Genomic DNA, 21,978 nt, shown 5'->3' with positions numbered 1-21,978 from the left:
TTCCCTGTCCCCATGGAGTCCTGAAACCAGTTAATGTATTTGTTCATCTTCTCTAATTTTATTTCATGATGAAATACTCAATAATTTGTCTGCATGGAAGCACAATCTTTATTTTACTTCATGAAAAGCACAGTGTGTGCCTCTCCCGCTCTGTCTAAATACATTAAACTTAAAAGCCAAAAATGATATAAAAGACAATCACCACGACTGATAATGAGCAAACAAACCCTTGAACACAGTCGAGGACAGATGGAGACTGTGAGCCTGAAGCAAGTTTTTTGGGGGGCTGAGTTGATAGAAGCTGCTCTTATTCTGGGATCAGATGATTTTGCTGAATGAGTGGCACCGACTTCCGGGACGATCTAAAAAATGTTTTGCCCCTGCTCAATCACTGTTAAAAGTCCTAAATATGGTGACATGATATCAAAACATTTGCTGCACTGTTGCACGCACGCACACACAACTTGCAGTTGTGCTGAGCGCACCGCACACGCGCGCGCGCGCGCGCACACACACACACACACACACACACACACACTCACACACACACACACACACACACTTCCCCTCCTTCCTGCATCATACCCCGCTGTTACCATCACACGTTCACGTAATACTCCCGTGAACAAGCTGACTTGTTGGAAATGCTCGAGGATCTTAAATCTCTCTGCAAGCACGCGGGCTGTAAAATCAGTGGAAGGGAAAGTGAAGCCGCGAGAGGAAAATACACCAAATATTAGACAGAGGGTTGGATTATTGATTGTCGCCAGTTTACTTCATTGAAGGTAAGTGAATGCAATTTGCGTAATCTGTTCACCGTCATAAGATTGCAAAACACTGCTGCCAGAAACGCGAGAAGTGAAGAATGTGGAGGAATTTTCAAGCTTTTTTTCATTCATTCAGTGTGTCTTGATCACCTTGCGTGCATGATTTCGAAAACTTTTGCGGCGATAAAAGATTTTTGGATGAAATATCAGAAGTGCGCGCAATTAAAGACACCTGCAGGAGAGTTTTCTGCAACACGAGTCTAACCTGTGCGATGCGCAAAAACTGTATATTTTAACTGTCAAGCTGTTGAGCAGTGATGTTGTCAGGACATTTCCAGGCAATAATCGGTGACAACTGCTTTGCTGTTAACGCCAAAGTTTACGCATAATTCTCTCTCCTCATTACGATCAACAAGTCTTTTCACGATATGAGATTTATAGTTCATAAAGACTTGCTCAAACTGATCCTCAGGTTTACATAAGGCATGCTGTTCATGCACTCAGACTGCAGCACCTCTTGAGTTCACATTTTCACAGTCTCAGTCTCGCGGTGTCCCTGCCTCCTTGACGTTATTTGTCATCATTTCACACCCAAAGTGCTTGAGATTGCAATACTTTGCCAAAGCCAAGACGCCACTTCATACACCCCAGAAGGAGAGCTAGTGCACTGAGAGGCCAGGGAAGTGATGCTGCCTGTCGTCTACTGAGTAAACCAGAAAAAAGGAGGGCACAAAGGTGTGTGTGGATGTCTACGAGCGCTCCAATGTTGTGTAAATTTAATTTCAGCATTAGAGATAAATTCACTTGGATCAGTCATAGGGCATTACATCAGTGGGCTGGCAGATGTGCACAATTTATTGTGCAAAAAAGAAAAGTTTTGGAACCCCAGCTGCACTGCCAATTGCTTTGACGCAGGAAACAGACTTGCCATGAGAAGGGATGTTGTGTTGGAATGCACTAAGAGCAGAAAACACTTTTTTGATGTTTTATAGGCATAAGATGATGCTATTGGAAATACTTTTTTTAAAATTGTATGTTTAGGTTTATTTATGAATGGCTGACATTCAAAGATTTAGCAAGATCAAATGTTTATGAAGGAAAATCAATAAAAAACAATTTCGATAGATGTACAGTAAGCTGCTACATGCGCCTCTGCTCTTCAGAAATGCTGGCACACGCCATCCTTTTTCACAGGTGTCTGTTTTTTCTCTTAACCTTTATGGTTCATTCTGGGAAACAGTGAAAGAGTCATCATTGAATAGGATGCTTCAAAGACTTATTTGAATAGAATTTGGGCCTTCTGTTTATGTAACAGTGAACTGAATGTGTTACCTGGGTCATGGTGTGTGTCACTGGGCATTCAGCTTAGTTTAAGCAGCCGTTAAATATTTGGGGCACACATTGTTTACAAAATGACATGGTAGAATGAACAGAAGTCCAATAATAATTTGTTGTTATTAGTTTTATTGGTATTTTGGACTTTGTTTTAACTGTGTTTAAGTTCAGATCAGTAAATGGGATTTTCAGCCACATCCAGTGGCAATTGTCATGGGCAGTAATGTCGATGAGGACGCAGAGAGCTTTTCTGCACAGACAGTACCATGGTGCATACTGTAGCACTTGGTGACCATGGCAACAAAACAACATCTGAAGAAACTGGTCAGATGAGCCAGTGATGAAGATATGAATGGTAGAGTCAATGCATAGAGGAGTCAAAGACAAAGGAGGACTACGTGATCAAAATGTTCCCCTCTCTCTGGAGTTTGAGAAAAACAAACACATTTCTCTGCACCTGTTCCAGTCTGATACAGTGTCCTTGAAAATTTCGAAGTGTGAATGTGTTCTTTGTGTTCGCAGTTTGCAAGCGCAACATTTAGGCCACAAATAAGGCATTACAGGCTTTAAAATTTGGCTCAAACATCACCACCGCCATCTGCCCCCTGTCACCGAGCCGTTCCCTTTGAAGAGGCTCAGCTGCGGCCAAATTCACGGCTCTCTCTGGCCTACTGCCACCGTTCGACATGACTTTGACCAACAAACCTGAGTTCTAAAATAGCAACATTATGATTATTTGATCAAAAAAATGGCACCAAACCACATGTATGTCTGTTGTTATGTAGCAAATAAAAAACAAAAAAAAACCAAATCTCCACTCTCTACATCTTCATTCAGTGATCTTAATTAAACATTTTAATTGAGTTGGACTGTGTGACTGTGTATTCTCAGTGCCCCCAAACTGCATTCAGAAGATGCTCAAGGAATTTCAGTTGATACTTCATAAATATCCTCCTACACACACACACACACACACACTCACACACTCTCACAAACAGTTACATGCCTCCCCTTGGACACTGACAAAGTGAGCCAGTAGGACCTACAACAAACTGTAACAAGGCAACAGTAAACAATATCCATAAAAATGAGCAGCTTTAGGGAAAAGCAGTATGCATCATCCACTTTTCATCTCAGCACGACTCAGCAAGCAAATCAGTTTTAGAGTGTTTAAAAGTCTGAAAGCAGTCGAGCTGGATCACACTGAAGCTTCATGTCAATTTGACACTGAACTGACACTTATGGGAAGCGGAAACTCTAAAATTAAATATTTTATCATTTTTTATGGCCCTTCACTTCAGTGTGCTGAACATGAATTTAATCATTTCACACATGGATTAAAATATGGCAGCAGATTCACGTTACCCTGCTCTAAGACTTTTAAACAGTGAAATTTAGATTTAGCACCTCAGTTAGGCCAATTGGTATGTTACTGAATGCCAGAACAGAGAGCCAGAATGCATCATCCCTTCAGCAAAGTTGGAGTGTCTTAGATGTTTTAAACATAGTTTAGCTTGAGTTATAATGTTCCCCTTTGGCCAAACATTGCATATCTGCAACAGCTGGAATGCTGTTTAGTTGCATATTTTACCTCTAATTACACTACCCTCATTACTTTGTTAAGTGTGCTTTCCAGTTTTAGTTGGTGTAACGAGTTACAGATTTAGGAGATTGGAATTGGGTTCCTAAACCTCACCAGACCAATTACTGTCATTTTAATTGCTAGAACAATGCATAATTTTTCCCAGTTTTGTCAAAATTAGGCTGACACGTAGAACACAGTGCAGAGATGCCTTCTCCTCCTGTGGAAAGCAGAACCAACAGTGTGTGAGAGGTGTTGGAGGGAAACATGTTTTATTTAAGATTATAGCATTTCCGCTCAGGCTAGTCAGTGTCATGCAGCAACAGCTGGAGCATAGTGTGAAGATGCAGCATCCTTTTTATGTTTTTATTCTGCAAATTTAGAAAAGTGGTGGGTGTCTCACTCTCACCGGAGATATTAACAGGTGGATAAACAAATGAATGACAGTGACATCATTTGTTAGTCATGTTGAGTAATAGTGATGTCCATAATCTCAAGGTCTGTTAGGCCTCCAGGCCATCATCATTTTCTTGCACCTCACAACAAACCATGATATAATGTAATGTAATGTTATATAAAATGATATAAATTATTTTAATATAATGCAATATAATATAATACGATATAATACAGCAGACCATAACATAACACAACATAACATTTATAATATCACATTTTTCCAGATGGTTCTGGTAATGTTGTGAATGGATTAGATTTTAGATTAGTACATTTGCTTCTTTCATTTAAAAAAAAAAAAGAAACCCAGCACAGACTCTGTGTATATATTGATGTCAATGGTGGCATTGACCGTGGCATCCTGATATGTTCGCCAGACTCTGACTGGCTCCATCTCTGGCGTCATTGGGGGAACAAGACAGCCACATGATGGGGCGCAACAATTTTTCTGTTTTATCTTCTGATTTACAGTGTTGCCATTTTTGCTGTGTATTATTTGCCCTGTTACTGCCAGACCCTCTTTTGGACTGGGGGCAGTGATCATTTTGCTAAATGTAGCTGAACACTAGCTAGTTTTACTCAATAACACCAACATACATATCTTGAATTGTCAGGAAAAGCTTTTTGAATTCGGAAGCGCTGTCTTGATCTGTGGTCATGGTGGTGTTACCATAAATGACAGATAATTATTTTCTCCATTGAGTTGTTATTTATCCATTATTTATCTTTAACCCAGTGACTCATTATTAACAATATTAGTAAATAAAAAAACAACTTTATTATATAGAGTGCTACAGGAATGAGTCCAAAAAAACCCAGATGAATTAGCATTTGCTTTTGTGATTCCCTTGCCTCAAAGTCAAAGGGTTTTTTTGAATGTATTTTTTGGTTGGCAGCCTGAAATATGGTCTGTGGTTAAAACAAACAGACATTTTCAGGTTTTGTTCTACGATATAAAATATTTCAGTAGCTACCCCACTAGTGAATTTTTAAGCTTTTACGTGTCTTAAAAGGCAGTGTTAATATGCTACACAAGACTTCAAATATTGACGGGAACATTAAATTTCATTATACCAAACACGAAAACTAATTGGTGGTCATTTTGAAGACAGGAGACAGTTGTGTAGTTTGGTGTTTACCTAACATTTGATTTTTTTTTCTTCTGGCAATTGTATTAATGCCTAAAAAAATTATAAAAGTGGTGTTTATTTGTGAAGATTATTTTGCTGAACAAAACCTGTAAGCCTCCTAGATGTTTGTTTGCCACGGAGCTTATTTTCTGCAGTAATCCAAAATCCAATGAAAAAATACCATAGGCATTTTGTTGAATGACAAAGGCTATGTTAACTTCCAAGTTGGCCTACAAAGAAACTTTATCCCCATTGCACTCACTGAGAAATAGAAGAAATCATGTAGTCCTGAATTGCTTATTTTTGGAAATATGACTCCAAGTCTTATAGTTTGTTTATCATGCCCATTATTACTCCGGTAACAAAATAATCTCAACTGAAGAGGTTTGCTTGAAAATTAATTGGACACGGATATGAAATCTGTTTATCAAATAGCGCTGCCTTTGTCTTTATCACCCAAGGGTGTCCACAGCTAAGTTTTCTCAATGCTGAGCTCTGCGACAGAGTTTGAAACAGCATTTACATTCCCATTAATGAAGAACACTTCATTCAGATCTTTCAAAAGGCAAAGATAAAAGAGCCCTGATTCAGCAATAGTCAAGTGCCTTCTATCCTTTTTCTTCTTGTGGTGAAGGAGAACAGTCTTTTATCTCCAAGATTGCTATGAAAGGGGGAGGTGGAACAAGTGCGCAGAAAATCCTGTCTGACTTATCATACTTACTGTTTAGTGTTTGGTGCACTGTGGTGCTGTGAGTCAAGCCTCCGAGAACCGGTGAAACGATCGATGATTCACTTTGTGGTGTAATGGTTGCATTAAATGGTCTCACATAAGCCTTGCCCCTTAACTTTGCTTGAAATGCACAGTATTGTGTGTCTTTGTGGGGTGACTATTTGGTTATTTTGAGAAACAGAGGCCACCTAGGTGTTTAAAAGCATTCAAGATGAGACGTAATATTGCTCGGACGTGGCTCGATACGTTCGGTCTAAGCCATTTTGAAAGATCTGCTGTCATCTCTTGATCAAATACACCAAATACACCCGAGCTGAGGCATGATAAAAAATAAATAAGTAGAAATATTTGTCCTTGTTTTCATCACTCATGCATCTATTGGTTGGAATGAGCATCATGGCAGAGGAGGATTTAGGCATGTATTATGAAAAGAAATCATTTTGATACCCAGGCAGCGCAGTTGTGTGAATCTAGGTGAGAGCCAGAAAACACTAATGGTGAGTGTGGGTATTGTTCTTGCCGGATTCATGCAGAGATTGTGATTTAATTGAAGAATAGAAAATTCATCATACTCCAGGCTAATGGTAAACTGACAGCCCTCCTCTTCAGCACAGAGGGGCATGTTATTATATGCTGCATGTTGATCGGGCCAATGGTGTTCTGAAATACATCGTGTTTGTTTGCCAAGGTAAGAGATGGGCTCTGTTTTTGAATAGTTATTGAGTTTGTCTAACCTTCTTTACCCACCTCTGGGTGTTCTTCACTTGTAAATACTTCTGGAAGAAATACAGCACTAAATCAAAATCATCTGTGGGATCAACTTTGAAGAAAGATTATAGCTGAATAGAAGTGACTTGATCCCTTCGGCTACTACTCTGCTACTTAATCAATCATTTCTTACACTCTATGGTAGAATTGGGTGATCCGTTTCTTCATAACAGCATACCTTCCTTACATTTCACTGGGGTATACGGCATGTGATGGTCAGTGGTGGAATGTAACTGAGTGCATTTACTTAAGGACAAATTTGAGGTAATTGTACTTCAATGCTGCAATGATTAGTTGATTAAGAAATTATCTGATTTTCAAAAACAAAAAAAGGTATCTATTTTGATTAAAAAAAAAATTGTGGATGTTTTTCTACATTTTTTAAAAATGATTTTGATTTTTTTTTTCAGTGTTTTTTTTCTACTTTTCAGAATTTTTAGTTTTTTGGCAATTTTTTTCTCACATAAATTATTGGTGACCTACAAACACTAGTAGATTGTGCTTGCCTTGACATGAACTAAAGTTAATAAATTAGTGTCATGGAAATAAGAATACATTGTTTGCTCAGCTTGTGTTTAAAATCCAAATGTAACACCCATTTTGACAATGGTATATGAGCTTTATAATTAAAGAAACTAGAGATGCTGAGGTAAAGCAAAGCTTGTCCTCACCTGATCAGAAACGATGTAAAGTCAAACTCATCCTGGACCTCTTCTAATTAACCCTTACCATTCTATTCAGATTCAGAATACTCTGAATATGTCACAGTAGCTCTTATTCTGTACATGTGGACAGAGAAATTATAAGAAAATAGAAATAGATTCTAAATAAATTCCAATTAGAAATTAGAAATATGCAAGGGTTTTTACCCTAACCCACTTTAGGAAAAATACATTGTATAAAAAAATAAAAAATATATATGAAATGTGTATGACTATGTGCATTGTACCACAAGTGTGCTAAATTTAAATACAACAGAAGAACAGATAAGAATTAAATTGTGAATTATTATGAATATTGTAGAGTGAGTATTATATTATATTCTAGATCACAGGACCGAAATACAACCTCATGGTTCCCCTTCTGAAATGTGTAACTGATGTAGTTCTGTAGCCTAATTTGGAAAAAAAGTATTAACAAGTATTTTACCCCTGTAAATTATACTGAATCTGTGTCATACTTAAAAACGCTCCACCTTCAGAATTTGGTCTGTAGCAGGCAACTTTCAGCTTAAATTACTTTGGCTGTCACTGCTTTAAACTCTTTCTCTGGCATTAAACCAGATAGTATTGCCGGTAACTGCAGTGAAGATCAGTAGCCTACATGTGGGGCCCCACTGAGAGGATTAGGTAACATCAGGGGCAGGTAAGAGCTCTTGTTATAGGTGGGATGAGCACTTCTTGTAAAGAGCTTTACCATAAATGTCCTATAAAATGTATACACCTTGTTTTGCTTATGTAATGTTCTACAGGAAGATGATTTAACACAGTGTGTTTGTCAGTGTCAGTGCGTGACATGCCTGTCCTTGAGATCCAAGCTAAAGTTGTTTTAAAAAGAAATTAAGCACAAATTTGTTGTCATTTTGCTTCAAGACTTCATATGAATAGATTTTGTGTTTTTATTATATTAAAATGGTTAAAGTTACCAAAGTCAGGTTGTTTCTCCCAGTCCCATGATGAACATATTGCGGCTAATATACCTGTTAATGTTACCTGTTACCTGTGTTGTGCCTATTAATTATTAACCAATGCAATCAAAAATGTGCAAAAAAACAAGAAAAACAGTGACATGTTGATCTGTCCCATGTGAAGGTCATGTAATCAGTCTATGGGGTGAAGAAATAATCTGTACAAGGAGATATTTGCATATGCATGCAGAGTCTGTAGGTAGTGGAACAAGATTTTTGTTTGTGTTTGTCCGGTTTGTTTGCACATTTCTGCTTCAAGTAGTATTGAACAATAATGTTTAAGCAGCAGGGAAACAGTAGTTGTGGGGAGGAAGAATGCATTAGCCGAGATGCAAACTCGGTATCCATTGGCTGTCATCTGATGTGCGTTTTGCTTTTTATGAGCTTTTTTTTTTTTAAATAAAAAAAAATCATTCATATGCAAATATCTGTTCACAGAGACTAGCCAAAATGACTGGCACACAAAACAGGAAGCCTCGACCTGGAAGGCACAGTATAGCTACTATAACCTACAAACTGCATCCACCGCAAGACAAACCCATCAACACTACGGTTGTATAAACCCTTCTTTCACTATATTGTAGTTAATAATTACAAGGCCAAGTGTTGCAACAGTCCACTCTATATTTCAGTGAAGACATGAATCACCTTAGAAGTTGTAGTAAAGCAGCCCAGCTGTTAAATATGCATAACTTTGGGCCTTAGTAAAATGTTAACGGGTGAGTCATAAAAAATAATTAGCTCTCATACAGAATCGTGCGTTCATTTGGGGTTGTATTAACTACCTCATAAGTAGAAATTTTCCAAGTTCCCAGGTTGTAACATGTTTGATGACTTTTTTAAAATTGGCACAGACCACAGATGCTAATTTTTATGCGGATGGTCAGTTAATATCATATAATTTTAGTTGTATAGTGCTGTTCTTCATAAGTTTAAAATGTCAAAGGAAAATGTTGATATTCCCAATGGCTTTATCTTTTTCCTATGTCTTTGCATTACCTACATTAGCCTGTGTGACTTGCTCACGCCCTTGCTAAATTGTTAACCTGGGTGGCTTTTATATGCCAATAGTATAGCATCCATGTTTTTCCATCCTGTTGTGAAGCGGGGTTGCTCTCACAACTTAACCACTTGGACTGCAAGCATGTCTTGTGCATGGCTTCCCATGTCGCAACTGCAAGCTCACACGTTCCATTTGAACGCAGCAATAATCCTGGATGTTGAAACTAGCAAAAATCATTTTTTTCTACCTGGCTGGCATCAGTGGTAAAATCAGGCATTTTAACATGGGGGTCTGTGGGGATTGACTCTGTTTTGGAGCCAGCCTCAAGTGGCTATTAGAGGAACTGCAGTTTTTGGCATTTCTGCATTGCCTTCATTTTTCAGCCTCAGAAGTTACTGCTTGGTTCTTCCACTTTCGGATCAAGGAGCAAAAGGGGCTGATCATGGACTGATGGTGGGCAAGTCATGTAGGTGGTGGGCGGGTGACGTAGCTGCTCCAGCCACAGCTATACTTGGAAACATTGTCCACAGAGGCTTATTCTCGTCTGACCAATAGCCAATGAGTTCCAAGATAATGGACGAAAAATATCAGATGCACTGGGGCCCAAAAAGTTGAATACCCTGCAGGACTGTATCTAAATGAATCAAAAACTTCATGAATTATATTTTCTCCCTGCAGTATATTGATCAGAGAGAGATAATCTCCAATAAATTAGTGTCAGTAACGAGGGGTTAATGGGGAACATTGGTGGAAACAGACTCTCAAAGGTTATAAAAACCAAGCAATTTACATATGATTCACATTTTATAACAGCACTACAGCAGCGATCTGAGGAGATTGGATCAGAGAGTAATGAGTCCCCTTGTGGACAGTAGCACTGTATACACAGCATACTGTCTTCAACTAAAGGACTCTCTCCTGATTCACAAAACAGGAGATTTTCTTCATGAGACCTTCTGCTGTAAGAAACGGTAATAATTCACATTTATAGATCAGTCCCCTTACCATGTGCAGTCTTGAAATCCCATTTTACTTTATATTTTTAAGACCACTCTTTTTGTAGTGCAGATACTACTGTGTGCTAAAGTTGGGAGAAATCTCTGCCTCTGAAAGGGTCTTGACTGAGGCTCCAGACAGCACCTCAGTCAGAATTTCTCTACTCCCACTCTCCCTCGCTGGCTGCCATTTCTATGTAAGGCTTGCCAAAAAACTGGGTCTCTTTTTCGTACCAGCATCACATTTCACCAGCAATATTTAGCTTGTAGTAGTGGACCTGTATATTCTGCTGTGCAGCTGCAGCAATTCAAGTCACCCTAATTTAAAATTGTATTTATTTATATATAAGTGTGTTACTGTACTTCTGCAGTAATTTGCAACAAAGGGGTCCTCTAGTAATAGTGTATTTTACTACACGTCAGGAAGTTACTAATGAAATAGGCATTTAATTCCAAAAACTAAAGGCCTAGTTGCTCAAGCTATATCAGAAAAACATGTTTTAACAAATACACCAGCATTACATTACCCTATGTCCATGATAGTTCTCCAGTTTCATGGTGAAAAAGCAGCAGTGTTATTATATTTAATATTAAGTTATTTATTTAGTGAGGCTGTGAAACTGGCATATAAATGTGTTAAAGAACTTCACGTGGGAGAATTACATTTATAGGGTTTTTTCCTGTCTACAGTTCTAAATGTTAGATGCAATAAATTATCCTGAAAGTTTTCATAGCATCCAATAGCTAATTAAAACCAAACTTATTTTGAAAAATAATCCAAAAACTCATTCTTCATCATACATCAGCATGATAAGAACTATCAATAATGTCAAAGTGATTGACATTATTGACAGCTGTATTAGAGACTCTTCTGCTCTGATTGATTGTTTTAATACATGTGTTGTGATACCATCAAACGAAATTTGAGAGGGCAGAGTTAGACAGTTGTTTTTTGTTTTTTTTTTTACATATTATTTGTCTAATATACTTCTGTATGGATATAGTGACAGTTTCATCAAATATGACAAAAAGGTAATTTAATGAAAGTTAACAGCTACAGCTTTAATCACAGCGAATGTTATGTAATTGTGCAAAGATATGATAATTCATTTTGCTGTCAGTTTATGAACTTCTGCTAATGTGAAAATTCTGGATCTGAAGTGTGCATGTCATTATAATTGCGGGCAGTCACAACTAGTTCGCTAGCAGGAATTTAAACAGAACTCGTCTACGCTTGTTCCTCCAGAGCTGTGGAGTTAATAGCGTTCTCAACTTTCAAGAGTCTTTCAAAATCTAAGAAGAGGAGACAAAAAGTTACAGCAACAGCGCAGGGTCAAGTAAATCTGAATATTCTTTTCTGTAGAAAGCAGACAGATGAATAATGCTACAGTTGCTTTTGCTGCTGCAGTACAGAGCTGACTCACTGCAGAGCGGAAAGAAACAAGCCTGGCAATCTGACAGAGATCACCAAGGTTGATTACGTTATCCGAGAATTTTGTTTATATGTTGTTTTGCTCTTGTGGTAATTTGAAATAATTTGCTCCCACTGGCTCAATTACACTTATCTACTCTCAGATGTATGACCAAAAAGGTTTCCCAGAAGGCAATAATCATGTGCCCAAACCACTCCGTGTAAATGTGTGCATTGATGTACTGCGTTCATTTTGTGTTAAGTGCCATCAGTGAGCAACTGTTTCCTCCATTTCTGTTATTGTCATTAATGAAACAGCTTGTTTTTCTGTAAAGCAATTTGGGCTGCAATCTTTACAACACAACATTTACAGTACAGTAGCACACCGGTGTTCACATTCACTTTGTACTGAGGATATGCATGCTTTACTGTTCTGGTGAATCTTACATGTTGCATATTGTCAACAGATTGTGTTGTGGCAGGTGATTCCCTGGCTGTAGGGCACGAGCTGCCATGCCATTTGGTTGTCTGACACTCGGGGAGAAGAAGGATTACAACCATCCCTCAGAGGTGGCCGACAAATATGACCTTGGACAAATTGTTAAATCGTGAGTAAATCTCTGTTGCAAAGTTGATAGAAACTTTTAAGAAATCTGCCCAAAATCTGATGTGTGTTTCCTTTTTCCATTTTTTAACAGAGAGGAGTTTTGCGAGATATTTCGGGCGAAGGATAGGAACACCTTGAAAATGTACACTTGTAAGAAGTTCCACAAAAAGGATGGCAGGAAAGTGAGGAAAGCTGCCAAGAATGAGATAATGATCCTAAAGATGTAAGTGATGTTTTAAGCTCCTCATTATAGAGCCACCATGTCTGAGGCGTTGTCCTGGCACTGAGACAAAGATTAAGCACAGCTGATCAGCAAAATTAATTCTTCAAAGACACAGCAAAGTGTTGTGCAAAAGCTCAACAACCAGCATCAGGAAGTTTTACCTTTGTGCATTCTTAGAGAAATACACAAACACAAGTCAGGAGATGTTATGGATTTTTCTTACTGTCAACTAATCTGGTGAAAAATCCAAAACCAACGATGAATTGATCCCTGTAATGTTGACTGTGTAGCCAACTTTTGCTATATCATATTCTTCTGTCATAGATATCACCTGTTGTCCAAAAACTATTTAACCATTGCATTGAATGATATGTTTCTTTATTACCGTCAACACGAGCATTGTAGTTTATTTTGATTTAATTCCACATTTACTGTCCTGCTGCAATACTCAGAGCAACAAATATGTCACTTAAAATAGGCCTCGACAAATACACTACTACTTACTTCTGTTTTAATAATTTCGAATTTGGGGTATTTTTTTCTTTCTTTTTTTAAAAATTTGAGTTGTTTGGAGGTAGGTTTTTCTGTAGTGGCTACTTTTACTTTTAATACTTTAAGTACACCTTCCTGATTATATTTACTTACTTTTGCTTAAGTACTATTGTCAATGCAGAACTTTTACTCTTAACAGAGTATTTTTACAGGATGGTATTAGCACTCTCACTAAAGCAAAGGATCTGAATACTTCTACCACTGATTAGCCTTTATTATATCTTCAGAAGATACCATGAATTTGAGGCTGAGTGCCACAGACAGGGTCATGAAGTATAAAAGTATTATGTGACACAATACAACATTGATGGTTTTGGTCTTTTTTATGAGATTTCTTGACAGTAACACAAATATAGAATGTTGCTAACCCTATCTTTGAAAACTATGTTTTGTAAAAGATACTGATGTACTGCAGTAACATGATATAATGTATCCAGAGCATGTGAGTGGAGTTGAGTGGTGAGAATTTTTGCTCCCTGCTCACAGAACTGTTTTGTCCCTCCGCTCCCCCGCTCAGTGCCACTCCAGGCCGCTCCACTTGATGCTCACTCAAAAAAAAAAGAAGAAGAAAAACCTGCGTCGGTAATTTAATCTTAAACACAAGCTACAATCATTTAGTGTAAAAGGAAAAGCACAATTTCTTAGTTTTCTTTTGAAAGTACTTTGTAAACTCCATGGTCAAGCTTGTTGTAGTCAATTTTTGACAGAAAATAGAAAATGTGCCAAGCAGCAACTGAAAACTGAATCCAATGCGTAAGTGCCAAAAACTGCAGTTCATCAAATGTCCACTTGAGGCCGGCACCAAAAGTGAGTCAGAGACATAGACCCCCCATGTTAAAATGTTCAGCTTCACAGCAGAAAGAAACATGTTTACAGCCTGGTACAAAAACATTTTTTGTCTCTGCAGCTTATTGTTTAACACTGACAACTGTACAGGGGGTCATTTTTTACATAACTAAGAATAAATTTTTTTTGAGTGACACTCAAGGTGCAAGGCGTCACCACAGTTTATGAGCCGGATCCACCCCTCAGTCCTCCACAGCTCCAACATCTCATCCAAACATCATCACTTCTGGCTTAAAAAAATTAAAAAAGACAAAAACAGAAGTCCAAATTTTAATGGGTGATGTAACACCAGCTCCTTATATTATTCTATACAGTATATGGCAAGTGCAATACAAAAATGCATTCTGAGTTGGTCATGCTTCGAACTCAAATTGCTTCGGAGCCAAATTGCAGCAGGAGGGAGCCTTCCAACTTAAAAAAAAAAAAAAAGCTCTGAGCTCCAACCAAAATCATTCTGCTCACGCCCCCTTTGCGCTCTGCTCAGCTTACATGCTCTGATGTCACCTTTGAAACCTAGAGTGACATAACTCTTTCAGCTTTCACAAGTATTTAACCCTTTGCACTCTGAGCAAACTTGTGCTGTTTTCTTTCAAAAACACTCAGTGAGCAACTTGGCATGATTGGCAAATTGATAGATTGAGAAAAACAGTTGTAAAGAAAAAAAGCTAGGAAAAATGTCTATGACAAAAAAAAAGAAAGAGAAAAGCTAAAAATAATATTTATAGTTATCATAATTATATATTTCAAATTATGTTACAGAATTATTATAATGTTTAAGCACATTCTTATTTTTTTCTCCTTGTTTTTGTTTTGTCATTGTGGGTTTTTTACCAGGTAATTTTTACAAGTTTCTTGCTAGTTTTTACATAATTTTTTTTCATTGCTCATTGCCATCCTCCAATGTTTTTGACAGAAATAAAGCCAGTTTACTCATGTTTCAAAGGGTTAACTGTTGCTTCAATTTGCATTGCAAGAACAATACATATTAAAGGCCAAAATATCACTAGAAAATAAAATATTTTAGCATTAATCAACATGTAGGCCCAAAATTGAGTAAATCTGGTAGTTTTCATATGTAGTCAGATGTTCAGATGTGATTGACTGCCTTGAATGTTCGACATGAGACTGCATGCTCTACAGCTTGTGCTACTCATTGACTTTATTTATTGCTCATATTAACCCCACTTATGTCCCTCCATTCTCCTCACCCTCCCGTCACTCCCTTGCCCCTCTTTCCTGCTTTTCAAAGGGTAAAACATCATAACATCCTCCAGCTGGTTGATGCTTTTGAAACGAAGAAAGAGTACTTCATTTTTCTGGAGCTGTGAGTATTATGGGAAGCCCTTGAGAGAAATGTTGGCTCAGACTGTTGTGAAGGGTTGCCAGGTCTTTGTGACAAAACCAGCCTGACGGCCAATTAAAACAAGCCAAAAAAAACGGCTCAATACCAGAACTGAAAATATGCCCTTGCCATACCATATACACTGCTTTTAAGGTCCAGTAGCATTGCTATCATTGCCAAATGTATTGTAAAATCTGCAAAGTACTACCATAAATATTTAGTGTGCCAGCATTAAAAGCACTTTTCCGTACACAGTTCTTTCACCTAAGCCCCAAAGTGGTCTTCTTTAATTAGATACAGAAAATTATTATAGATAGAATGTAGCTCTGTGAATGTGTAGACCAGTTTACTGACACACAAGTTAACCTGTTCGTTTGTCTTTTCACTCCTCCTCCACCTCCCTGCCTGCACAAGAACTGTACTGTTTTTACTTTATATGCATTTTCTGTAGTTAATGCAAAACCTTATTTCACACCGTGTTGGTGGGCGGAGAGCATTAGGCAATTAGGCATTAGAGCACTCTATGTGTGTGTGGGCGTGTGACGTGTCCCGTGTCCATGTGCGTTCATGCAAATCTGGGCACAAATAAATTATTTCATTTTAAATATTTGTAGATATTATTCATGTTATTTGCATGCAAAACAAGTCTACCCAAGCAGCAAACAAAAAATTCAACCCGTGGCAACACTTCAAAAGTAGCCCGACCTGGCAACCCTGCTGCTATGCACAAATACTTCCTCAACTTGTACAAAACTAATGTTTTATTCAACATGTGTGGTTATTCAACAAGTGATATGCATTCAATTGAAATGTCCCTTCTCTCCAGCGCTACAGGCAGAGAGGTGTTTGACTGGATTTTAGATCAAGGATACTACTCTGAGAGGGACACCAGCAATGTTATGAGGCAGGTGTTGGAGGCTGTAGCTTACCTGCACTCTCTGAAAATTGTCCACAGAAATCTTAAGGTATATTACACTGCTGACACCTAGTGAAAAATAGCAGCATTTCACCACACGGCAAACAGGATCCCGAGTGAAAAACCAGAATGCTTTCCAGGCTGATAAATCCTTGTGTTTACTCATACAGTTGGAGAACTTGGTGTACTTTAATCGTTTGAAGCACTCCAAAATTGTTATCAGTGACTTCCAGTTGGCAAAACTGGAAAATGAACTCATTAAGGACCCATGTGGAACTCCAGAATATCTCGGTAAGTGACATTAAACCAGACTGCAGATCAGTAAAATTAAGTTTTAACCAAGTTAATTTGAAAGGTTTGTAATCGTAGTCCATTAGTCTAAAGCAGTGATACTCAACTTGGCTTGCCCTGGGGCCACTCTTTGCAAAACAAAAGGAGGCCAGCAGCTAGCTGACCCTTTGAAGCCTGGATCAACATCAGTTTTCCTATGCTGCGCTCTGAAACCTGAGCAACTTGGCTTAATTTCTTGATTTTAAACATGGGCGGAAAAGGCAATGACCAACTTGACAAGAAATGTCCCACACATTACAAGAAATCAGTGAAAGGCAAAGAACAATACCTAAAACTTAGTTTGAAAAAAGAGGGGAGGATGATTAGAAAACTATCCAAAAAATAAAGAAAAATGTCCAGAAAAGCATATTTATTATTATTGGAATTTGATATTAAAATTCTGTTGCAGAAAAATATAATAAAATATATAAAATAAATACATATACATGTCTTATTTTTTAACACAAGGTTATTACCTTAAAAAAGGTAATTAAACTAGTAAAGAAAATAGAATAATTGTAAGTAATTAATGTTTGTTTGTTTTAGGTGAAAGAAACAATTAACAACTGTATATATATGTATATATATATATATATATATATATACAGTAGAATCAACTGTCAAAAAACAAAAACAATCAAACAAAAAACCCTAAAACCCATGGAGAAGAGTAAATAGAGTAAATAAAAAGCCAGAGTGTGAGCTGTGAGGAGATGAACTCCAGCTGTTATTAGAGAGCGTATCAAAATCTTTGCGTTTACATGCAGTTTTTTAAAAGAACTTTGTTATTGGTATTTTTTCACTTTTTCTCTTGATAGACAAGCTCCATGTTTATGCTTTTATTATGCACTCTGGATCTTATTTACTTCCAACATACTTTCATAGTGTGAATCCGTTTACTCTCATTGTGAATTAGAGTTAGAAAATGGAAGGCAGCCACCCGCCACCCTATCGGCTCATGGGCCTAAAGTTGAGTATCACTGGTGTAAAGCTACAGCATAAAGATACTAAACGCTTGTTTTTGCCTGCAGCTCCTGAGGTGGTTGGGAGGCAGAGATATGGAAGACCTGTGGACTGTTGGGCCATCGGTGTCGCCATGTATATACTGTAAGCACTCATAAATATACCACAGTAATTTTCTGATTATATTTAAGTAACGTTAACAAAATGTGTTTCATCCTATACTGTTCTTTTCTTCCAACTCACAGTTTGTCTGGAAACCCTCCTTTCTATGATGATGCAGATGAAGATGATGATCGTGATAAGAATCTTTTCCTAAAGATTTTGTCAGGGGACTATGAATTTGATTCACCATATTGGGATGACATCTCAGATTCTGGTGAGACAGAATCACTTTATTAAAATGCATACGCGTGCAGTCGTATTTTGCATTCTACTGCTGGTATGTTTAAAATCAGAATTTTGGAAAGCCATGTTCATTGTTGTCATTTTTGTTTGTTTGTATGTAGCCAAAAACTTAGTGGCATCTTTGATGGAAGTGGACCAAGATCAGCGTCTGACTGCCCAGGAAGCTATTGCCCATGAATGGTAAAAAATAAAGTTAATCAAATATAAATTGTGTTCACGCCAACCAAACTTATTTTCCAGCATGTTGTTATATTTGTGTTAATGAAAAAAATTATTTTGTTTCTTCTCTCAGGATTTCTGGAAATGCTGCCTCAGACAAGAACATCAAGGATGGCGTTTGTGCACAAATAGAAAAGAACTTTGCCAGAGCAAAGTGGAAGGTATTACTTATTATATACCTAAAATGTCAATGCATGTTTATATCCTTACTTTTATAAAATGTGGTTATAATGTCTATGACCTATGTCTCCTGTTTTCACATCACTTAATACTTCTATTCCACATTTCACTGGATATATTGTACTTTTTACTTAACTTCATTTATCTGGAAGCTTTAGTTACTGGTTAATTTACAAGTTAAGATTTTTGCATAGAAAACATGAGAGAAGTTTATAAATATGACATTTAGTTGTAAATCAAATTACGCAAAAGTTAGCAAGTAGTCTGTTAATCAATTAGGCAGTTGACAGAAAATTAATGCAATCATCATTTATTTTGAATAATTTTAAGTTTTTGATGATTATTTTTTATTTTCATACTTGAAGTACATTTTGTTGATTGCACTTAATTACCTTAACTTAAATAAATTTTACTTGTCACGGAGTATTTTTACAGTGCAGTTTTAGTACTTTTACTTAAGTAAAGAATCTGAACACTTTGTCCAACAGAGGAATATACACCCTGAATGCTAATAGCATCTGCTAATACTAATATACATACTGTTTTCACTGCTATTAACAACTACAATCAGGTGCAGTAAAGATTCTGTGTGCTAATTCATACATTAACGTATGGCTCTGCCATTATTTACACATTAATATAATCAACTTGTCAGGTCAAAATAAAAAACAACATATTCATGTATATATATATATACACACACACACACACACACACACACACACACATATATATACATATATACATATGTATATATATATATATATATATATATATATATATATATATATCCCTAAAGTTTGTCCAAATTGACTTAACTGCAGCTTAAAGCACTCAAAGTTTAGTTGTTGTGTTGTTTGCATGATATTATTATATATTTGTATGCCTTCACTTTATTTAAACTCATACTGCATATTGTAATTACTCACAGAAAGCTGTTAGAGTGACCACCCTCATGAAGAGACTTCGAGCGTCTGAGCAGGGGGATTCTGGGGCTGCCGGGGCTGCAGCAGACCCCAACACGCCCGGCGGCACTCCTGCTCCTGCAGCCGACGGCGGTGGGGGCGTTGCTGCCAGCATAAAGGCTGTTCTTAGTGAAAAGGCTCCTGACACACAGACTGCCACCATCTCTGCACTCTCCCTGCCCAGTGCAGCCAGACAGGAAGAGCAGCCACAGGCACGGTGCAACGGCGATGTTCCCCAAATGTTGCCACAGCGAAAGGCAGAGTAGGCATCAGACAAATGCGAGAAGAGGACCCTGGCCAAACTATCAAGTACATGTGCAGGAGAGCCAATACAATTGGCATGATGATACCATTTCTGTGCTGTTTGACTACCCCCCAGTTTGCAGAGTTATTTCACAACGCCATGCATTTCAACATTTCTGCCTTCTGTATTGATTGGTCTATTGAATAGTGTTTTTCACTCTCCCTCGTTATTTTGTGTAGAAGTCCCTTTAAGGCTAGTTGCAAAGTAGCTCTTATGTTGTTTCCTTTTTCCTGAAAACTGTAAAAAGTCATAGTGTTATTTAGTGAAATCAGCTCACCTTTATTCATCAAGCTCATTGTATATAGGTGTATTTGTCTGTTTCAAAAAAATGCTAGTTTTCAGCTTCAGAACTTACAATCCTGAGTTCGTGTCTTGTGACTTAAAATTATGAGTTGAAAGAATTGGTAAATTGATCATATCAAGATTTGAAAATGTGCTAATTTTTTAAAATACTTCCCTGCATGTGTATTTTAGTGAAAATTTCAGAAACCATGCTTCTTCTAATTGGAATTACAGTTACATATATTTATTTATTTATTTATTTTTAATTTATCACACACTGATGAAATATTCTTACAAGTTACTTCATAATGATAATCAGTTACTGAATTTTAGCCATATATCTGCTGGTTTATCTTCGGTACAACTTCAGTCAACTTACAATTTTAAGGCATTAAGAAAGCATACTTTTAAGTTGAAGTGCCTTAATATTTGTTGCAGTAATGTACTGAAATGTTTCAAAAGAAACAACTTGATTCTAATTACTTACTGATTTCTTTGAAATATTTTAGCTGTTTTCCTTTGCCCTTCTGTTTAGTTTAATGCCGCTGTATTGATACTTGTGTTCCGTCCTCTTTCACACACGAATTAAAACAGAGAAAACTAAACTTAGAGCGTTGTATGTGGAGTGATGTTCTAGCTGTTGCTGTTGTGTTGTCACTTGTAATTAGTAAATTGCAGAGTTTATAGCTGAGTCCATATACTGTACCACTATGTATTTTTGCATTGTATACATGTGTATTTTTTTATTTCTGTGTGTATTAAGCAACATTTAGCTGAGCTAATGGTTTGCTACGATGCTTGTGAATCAATAAAATGAGCAATACTGATATTGCTGAAACTGTGACATTTTCTCAAGTTGTATCTCTCTGATGACCACCATTTCACATTGATCCGCCTTTTTATTGCAACACAAAGCAAGGACCCTTAGTTTAACTTCAGAATAGTATCAGAGAATATATTTTGCAATGCTTTTGTGATTTTAGAATATATTTTTTCAATGCTCCACAGCTCCCTTTTGAAAAGGGGAACTGTATACTTAGAAAAACATACAGAGGCCCTGACCTTGATGACCTCAATAGTAGGTATGGTCATGTATGTCTTATCTCAGTGAATTCTACAAAAGGCCATTATATTCACTTTCTATTTTCCAATAAAAGAGCAATGTGAATCATTCACATCATGTCGATATCTGGATCACACTAACTCATTATCCTTACAGTCAAAAATATTAAAATGTACAGATCTTGTGGAATTTCAAACAGTGTAAATAATGTTTAAGGCTAAAAATAACCCTACTACCAGAAAATATTCAAAAATTGTTCAGTGACCGAGAGGGTGGTTAAAATTTATGGGGAAAATTTAGTATCAAATTGTAAAGTGTTTGTACCACTAGAAAAAGTTTTTGTTTATGGAGATGATTTTCACAAAGTACATGGATGAAGAGGGGGTTTGACAGTAACCAGGCATTGACAGGGGTTATTGTTTATTTATTTGGTCATTTAATATTTATTGTTTTCATAGTTTATCTTCCTCTTTTTGCTGTAAATAATAATGAAAAGTAGTAGATATTTAATTTTGAGTATGTGGATGTATGTATACATTTAATTAATTATAATATACGTTAAAATGAATAAGGAAGCTAGTTAATTAATACTAATCATCATGTGTTTGACCATTTCTTTTGCTTTAATTGCTTCACTGTCTGCATTACTTTTTTTTGGTCCGTCTGCTTTTATATCATCAGTTCTCTATTTCCCTTTTAACATATTTGAAATAAATCAAATCAAATTAAATCAAATCAAAAGTCTTATATGATATGGATATAGATACCAAGATATGCCTTTGCACAATGTTCACAGCACTGGTGTAAAATCAATAAAATAAAATAAAAATATTTGAGAAAGATGCCAGTAGTTGCATTTAACAACCGCTGAGTGGCAGCAACTTGCCATTGTGCGTCTACTTGCATGTATGTCAGAA

The 21,978-nt window shown here is 37.0% G+C and overlaps 1 protein-coding gene across 2 annotated transcripts; it reads left to right on the top strand.

Annotated features, from left to right (window-relative positions):
* The first annotated feature begins 564 nt into the window (after nucleotides 1-564).
* Nucleotides 565-20,842, top strand: LOC121955293 (caM kinase-like vesicle-associated protein). 2 transcript variants are annotated; one of them, XM_088089951.1, is made up of 11 exons: nucleotides 565-785; nucleotides 12,347-12,472; nucleotides 12,563-12,694; nucleotides 15,342-15,416; nucleotides 16,261-16,399; nucleotides 16,521-16,641; nucleotides 17,712-17,787; nucleotides 17,889-18,019; nucleotides 18,150-18,228; nucleotides 18,341-18,428; nucleotides 19,379-20,842. In XM_088089951.1, exons 2-11 carry the CDS (start codon nucleotides 12,378-12,380, stop codon nucleotides 19,676-19,678), a joined length of 1,236 nt encoding a protein of 411 aa, XP_087946077.1. In that variant the 5' UTR covers nucleotides 565-785; nucleotides 12,347-12,377; the 3' UTR covers nucleotides 19,679-20,842. The 2 variants fall into 2 exon arrangements, with proteins under 2 accessions (XP_087946077.1, XP_087946070.1); XM_088089944.1 differs by having other exon boundaries at nucleotides 566-785; nucleotides 12,332-12,472.
* Nucleotides 20,843-21,978: the final 1,136 nt, after the last annotated feature.

Source organism: Plectropomus leopardus, chromosome 2 (assembly GCF_026936395.1).
Source record: "Plectropomus leopardus strain MGB_pleo_1.0 chromosome 2, ASM2693639v1, whole genome shotgun sequence".
In the NCBI taxonomy this organism is placed as follows: Eukaryota; Metazoa; Chordata; class Actinopteri; order Perciformes; family Serranidae; genus Plectropomus; species Plectropomus leopardus.
The sequence above is the reverse complement of the archived record's forward strand: the minus strand, read 5'-3'. Positions and strand labels throughout refer to the sequence as shown.

Bases quoted from the DNA above. Each gene is read 5' to 3' on its own strand.
- LOC121955293 (XM_088089951.1), top strand. From the start codon at position 12,378: ATGCCATTTGGTTGTCTGACACTCGGGGAGAAGAAGGATTACAACCAT. The intron at 12,473-12,562 runs GTGAGTAAATCT...ATTTTTTAACAG, and splicing joins CTTGGACAAATTGTTAAATC to AGAGGAGTTTTGCGAGATAT. The intron at 16,642-17,711 runs GTAAGTGACATT...TTTTGCCTGCAG, and splicing joins TGGAACTCCAGAATATCTCG to CTCCTGAGGTGGTTGGGAGG.